The sequence below is a fragment of the Leptonychotes weddellii genome, unplaced genomic scaffold, assembly GCF_054177405.1.
Source record: "Leptonychotes weddellii isolate Sample4059 unplaced genomic scaffold, ASM5417740v2 HiC_scaffold_4200, whole genome shotgun sequence".
Lineage (NCBI taxonomy): Eukaryota > Metazoa > Chordata > Mammalia > Carnivora > Phocidae > Leptonychotes > Leptonychotes weddellii.
Window position 1 is genome coordinate 5,731 of NW_028008572.1, and position 6,211 is coordinate 11,941.

Genomic DNA, 6,211 nt, shown 5'->3' on the forward strand with positions numbered 1-6,211 from the left:
GTGTGCACGTGAGCAAGCGGCGGGGGGGAGGGCGTGCGCATGCGGCGGGGGGAGGGGCGTGCGCACGTGCGCGTGCGGCGGGGGGAGGGGCGTGCGCACGTGCTCGTGCGGCGGGGGCGGGGCGTGTGCACGTGCGCGTGCGCGTGCGGCGGGGGAGGGGCGTGCGCACGTGAGCATGCGGCGGGGGAGGGCGTGCGCGTGCGGCGGGGGAGGGGCGTGCGCACGTGCGCGTGCGGCGGCGGGGGTGGCCGAGGCTGGCAGGTGTGTCTGGCTTCCGCGGACGCTCGGTGTCCTCGCTCAGCGGCGTGTGGGTCTCCCCTCGCCAGCCCCTCGGCCAGGCCGTGCACCGCTTCTCTTCTCTGCGTGGAGGGAACGTGAGTGCAGGAGCATAGAATGTCCGCGGGAGACCCGGGATAATGTCGTGGTGCCCTTCCAGGTTTACTGATGGGACTCCACCGTCGAAGCTAAGGTGGCAGCCTGTAAACTCGGCACAGATCACTCGCGCACTCATCCATTCTCTCCTTCCCGATCGGGCGTCTGTCGCTCACGCACGCGGTCCTCTCTCCAGGCGTGGTCTGGCTCTATTCTCACGTTCGGGCGGATAATGAGCAGACCCGGAGAACGCTTGTGCGCGGTGGGCTGACGTCCGCCCGACCTTTCTTCACCGGCACCTGCTGTTACCCTGAGATCCTGCTTTGGGGGAGCCGACAGCTCTCCGCTTGGACCCCGGGTCTGCTGCACGCTCCTGGCCGGGCTCTCACACCTCCGTGGGGCCGGCACAGACCCCGCAGCGCCCAGAGATGGAGATGGTCCTCCTGCTAGTCTCTCAACGGATGGTCAGGGCGGAGGAGGGACAGGTCCCGGCAGGGATTGGAGTCGGGAGCCGCGTGGCCATCCACGCTGTGGCATCCGAACGAGGGTCTGGCAGGAAGGGCAGGGGCTTTTCTCAGAGGAAGGAAGGGACAGTTGGTCTAAAATGAAGGCAGGGCCTCTCGCTGTCTGTAGGCCAGGCAGATGGAAACACTTTAGGAGCTGAAGTGCACGTGTCTGTGGTCCAGTGTGGGCAGGCCTCGTGGTCCCACATGTCACAGCGAGACCGGGGAGAACGCCGTGCTGTGGGGTTTCTGAGGGGTGCGCCTTGGGGGTGCTGCCCATCTGGGAGCCGGCCCTCACCCCTACCTGTGTTGCTCCTACAGCTGGGGGCCCTTACCCCCCTGCATATTGCAGCCGCCCTTCCTGGGGAGGAGGGCGTCAAGATAACGGAGCTCCTGCTGCATGCCATCACGGACGTGGACGCCAGGGCCGCCGACCAGGACGACGTGTACAAGCTGGGCAAGGTGCGTGTCCTACCCCACGGGGGCGGGCGCTGAGGCCTCTCTGAGCACGGTGCTGTCCGCTCAGTTCAGAATTCACTGTCACTTCATGGTCCCTAACGAGGTTGATGACTGCTCTGTGGGCCCCAAGCCAGCCTGCATCTGTCCGCATGGGCACAGCTCCCTGCATGCACAGCCAGGATGGGTGGGGGCCCAGCTCTGACCCTCACTGGGGCAGGTGGTGGCTGCACTGGGCCTGCGAGAGGGGTTCGCAGGAGGGCTCTCAGACCCGCCGTCTGGGGAGGGGGGCCACTTGCTGGTGCTCCCCTGTGGGAACGTGTCTGTGTGGGAGCTCGTACCTGCAGGGGTCTCCGGGCCCAGCCTGGTGCTTGGGGGAGAGGCCTGGGGGCCGGTACTTGCCCCCTCTGTCTGTACACAGCTAGACCTGATGCCTTCAAGCCTGAAGCTCAACAACGAAGCAGGCCCTGCTAGCATCTACTACAGCACGCGCCCGTCTGTGCCGGACGAGGGGGGCAGGACGGCTCTGCACGTGGCCTGTGAGCGTGAGGACAACTACAAGGTGAGCGGGGCAGGGAGTGTGTGTGCGCGTGCATCTGAGCATGTGTGCGAGTGCCTTGGGTGGGTGCACACGAGTGTGTCCGTGTGTGTGCTGTGTGCGTGTTGGGGGCAGGGCAGTGAGCCGGCAACCCTGTCAGTCACCATCTGGACTCGGGACCCCGGGGTGGTCCTGTTTTGTAGAGCCCTGGGCCGTGACTCTCTGCCTGAGGTCAGGCCTCCTGTTGCCTTGGGGATTGTCAGCAAGGCAGGTGCAGGAACCTGTCAGGGGAGGCCGAGTGGCTGCGGAGGGAATCAAACCTTGGCTTTGTGCTGTAGGCCAGTGCAGCCTGGGTCAATGCCTCGGAGCACGTAGTACACTGGGTCTCAGTTTATCCACCCATAAAACGGAAATCACAGCCAGCTCTCGGGTCTGTGACATGGGCGGGTGGTTTGCCCCTGCACAGGGTGGTGATCGGGCACGCTGCCCTGACGGTGTGAGGACCTGCATGAGGGTGGGTGCAGGGCGATGCTAGGTGGGGCAGGTGGGAGGCACCCACAGGCCTCCCTGCTTCACAGCATCGCTGGTCAAAGCCTCCTTGGGCTCAGGCCACCACTCTGAGCCATCCATGTTCCAGCAGGGAGGAGAGGAGGGGAGGCTTTCCCAGAAGCCCCTCAGCAGGCTTGGGCTGGCACCTCCTTGGCCTGGCCCGGGTGGGGGAAGGGCACGGGGCTTGGAGGCAGCCCGACCAGCCCACTGGGTCTACACACCTGCAGGGGGAGCTGGAGCCTGGAAGAGTCTTTGTAGGGGCACATAATCGAAGCTGCAAGGGCTTTCAGCACTTCTGGGAAAAGAGGAAGGACAGAGGGGGAAGCTGAGGGGTCCCCCGGGAGAAGGGCAGAGAGCGCAAGGATGAGCCCTTCCTGCATGGAATGCGCCCCTTTTGCTGAGGCCGGGCTTCTCCTGTGCTCTGGTGTCCTCCACGATCCCTGAGCCCTGGGGCCACACCTGCCATGTGCCAACCTGGCTACTGTAGTCACATGGGTCTGACTCGCCCCTTTCCTTTGGAAACAAGCTGTAAAGCAGTTTGTGCATCATGTGTCCTTTCTGTTTTGTGTTGGAAATGATGTACGTTTAGAAAACATCTTCCCATGGCGCCGGGGTGGCTCAGTTGATTAAGCGACTGCTTTCGGCTCAGGTCATGATCCTGGAGTCCCTGGATCGAGTCCCGCATCGGGCTCCCTGCTCGGCAGGGAGCCTGCTTCTCCCTCTGACCCTCCCCCCTCTCATGTGCTCTCTCTCTCTCAAATAAATAAATAAAATCTTAAAAAAAAAGAGAAAACATCTTCCCAGTTTGATGATCCACCCAGACATCCATCCACCTATCCACGCAACCATCCAAAATTTAGAACAGTCTTTGTGTGCCGGGCAAGATGGTGGTGTGGAGGAAAGAGCAATTAAGTGACAAACGTGATTTTATGGCATTTGAGTTAATGGTCAGTGTCAGGTGCTCCTGGGAGTTAGGGCATCTCTTTAACCTGTGGTCCCTACCTTTCTCCCCACCCAGTGTGCCAGGGACATAGTCCGGCTCCTCCTCTCCCACAAAGCAAACCCCAACATGCTGTGGAGTGGCCACTCCCCACTCTCGCTGTCCATCGCCAGTGGGAATGACCTGGTGAGCATGTTCTACACCCGCTGATGGTGTACCTGCAGTGTTTGTGCCTCAACGTGACCCCCTCCCTAGTCAGTCTTTTGGGTTCGCTGCTGTTGGCGGTAGCATGAAGACAGCATGGTGTAAGGGGCATGGTGGATGCCCTCCCCAGTGCATGGAACTCCTCAGAGAGAGAAGGGTATAGAAAGGAAGGTGAGCAGGGAAGATGAGGGTTCAGCTGGGAGGATGCTCCCTCAGGGCGGGTGGGTCACAACCCCTGCTTGTCCCAGGCATTAACCCCTCAGTAAGGAAAAGGAAAGGAACCTTGGCCAATTCCCATCTCCTGTTGTTGCCAAGGATGTATGTGTTCACCATCCATCCATCTACCTGTTCATTCATTCACTTGCCCACAAATCTATCCATCTATCCACCTACTTACCCATTCATCCATCCATTCACCTACCTACCCACACCCACCCATCAATCCATTCTTCCATCTTTCCCCCATCCATCCAAATACACATCCATCTAATCCATCCTTCCATTAATCCAGCCAGCCAGCCAGCCAACCAACTAACCACACATCCATCCACCTATCCAACCACATAGCCATCCACTCACCCACATCCACCCACCCATCCATACATCCAGCCATACATCCATCTAATCCATCCTTTCATCCATCTATCCATACAATTGCACATCCATCCAACCCATCTTTCCACGCTTCCAACCAGCCAGCCAGCCAGCCATACATCCATCCATCATTCCATCCTTCCACCCATCCATCCATCCGTCCAATCCATCCATACTCCATCCTTCCTTCCTTCTGTCCTTCTCTCCTTCCATCTGTCCTTTTGTCCGTCCATGTCCATCCATCCTTTCATCATCCATCCATCCGTCCTTCTTTCCCTCCTTCCTTCCACCCATCCTTCCGTCTGTCCTTCCATCAGTCCATCTGTCCATCCATCCTTTCATCAGCCATCCGTCTGTCCATCCATCCATCCTCTATCCTTCTATTCATCCATCCATCCGTCATCCTTTCTACTTTATTTCTTTTTTCCGTCGATCTATAATACATACACCCATTCACCCTTTCATTTAACAGTTGTTTTTTGAGCATCCACTGTGTGCCAGGCACGCACCATTCTAGGCATTGGGTGTCGAATAAGATAAGGTCCCTGCTCTCAAGGATCCTAGATTCTAGTGTGGGAGATAGACTATAATCCAGTGTGCCACAGAATTTCGGGTGGTGGTAAGTTCTATGAAGACAGTAACAGCTGGGTAAGGAGTAGAGAATGATGGAGAGTGGGCTACTACAGCAGGTGACCAGGGGGGCTTCTGTGGTCTGTGGTGAGGTGACATATCAGCAGAGGCCTGAAGAAGAGGAAGGCGTTGTTGGTGAGGGTCATGGGGGCTTCTGTGGTCCTTCTCTTTCTCCTCCCTTCACGTGTACATTGAGTCGTTCACTGAGCAAGTTATGGGGGGCACCTGCTCTGTGCCTGGTTGTGTTGGTGGGGCGAGGCAGGGTAGAGAGCTGCCTTCTGGGGGTCGGACGCTCCTGAGAGAGCCACACACCAGTGTGTCTCCTGCCCAGCCAGGCTGCTGTCACGCCTGGCTTCCTGGTGGCTGGGGATCCGGCAGGGAGCAAGTGAGATGTGCCCCATTCTGCGTCTGGTCAGGTGATCACAGTGACTCAGGTGCCTAGGGGGCAAAGGCAGAGTGGTCCCAGGGAGGAGGAGCTGATGGGACACACACCAGGCCCTGTGCTGGCCCCTGGGCTGGAAGACAAGACCTGAGGCAGGAGCACTTTGGAGCAACTAGACAGCGTGCAGAGAAAGGAGCAGACCTGGGCTGCTGGTGTGGGTGGTGCAGCCCTCCCTGGGGAGCCACCATACGCCCTCTCCCTGCCCCAACCTCGTCCCGAGCCAGGCCGCAGTGGTACCTGCGGGTGGGATGCCGCTCAGGAGAGCAGAAGCCGTTCTCTGGGCACTGCTGCACACGCGAGGAGAGAGGAGCTGGGTGCTGACCGGCGTCTCTGTGTCCAGATTGTGAAGGAGCTTCTGTCCCACGGAGCTGACCCCAACCTGCCGCTGACCAGAGGCTTGGGCAGCGCCTTGTGTGTTGCCTGTGACCTCACCTGTGAGCACCAGAGGAGCACGGACAGCAAGCTGGCCCTGGTGAGGGGTGAGGCTGGGGGGCGGGTGTGCAGGGTAGCGGGCCCTAGCATGTAGGGTCTGGGTGGGGGTGTTGGAACCCTTGGTCTGGCCTTCATTGCTGGCAGGGAGGGTCTCAAGTGTTCTTGCTCTGTAACGTTCAAATACTTGAGAAAGAATACAAAATTCTTGCTTTTTATGTTATGTGGGCCTAAACGTGTGAAGTGCAAACCCACTCAACAGGCCACACAGAAGTCCTCTGGTTTGTCTCAAGGAAGACCTAGGCCGTCACTTTGGCTGGGCAGCAGGACCGTGGATTCTCTCAGCAGGGCGGACATTGGCCGGGGTCCTGGTCAAGGACCTGCTGGGCTGCAGGACCGTGGATTCTCTCAGTAGAGCGGGCATTGGCAAGGGGGTCCTGTTCAAGGACCTGCTGGGCTGCAGGACCGTGGATTCTCTCAGTAGGGCGGGCATTAGCCGGGGGCCCTGCTCAAGGACCTGCTGGGCTGCAGGACCGTGGATTCTCTCAGTAGAG

At 59.4% G+C, this 6,211-nt stretch overlaps 1 protein-coding gene across 1 annotated transcript in view; it reads left to right on the forward strand.

Moving 5' to 3' along the window:
• Positions 1 to 5,700, forward strand: part of LOC145719402 (ankyrin repeat and MYND domain-containing protein 1-like) — a gene marked incomplete at its 3' end in the record, with an annotated part of 9,178 nt that extends 3,478 nt beyond the window's left edge. Inside the window, exons 3-6 of the mRNA XM_081810892.1 lie at positions 1,197 to 1,337; positions 1,753 to 1,893; positions 3,437 to 3,544; positions 5,569 to 5,700. Coding sequence (XP_081667018.1) covers positions 1,197 to 1,337; positions 1,753 to 1,893; positions 3,437 to 3,544; positions 5,569 to 5,700 — 522 coding nt within the window. The remainder of the gene's footprint in view (positions 1 to 1,196; positions 1,338 to 1,752; positions 1,894 to 3,436; positions 3,545 to 5,568) is intronic.
• Between the last annotated feature and the right edge of the window lie 511 nt (positions 5,701 to 6,211).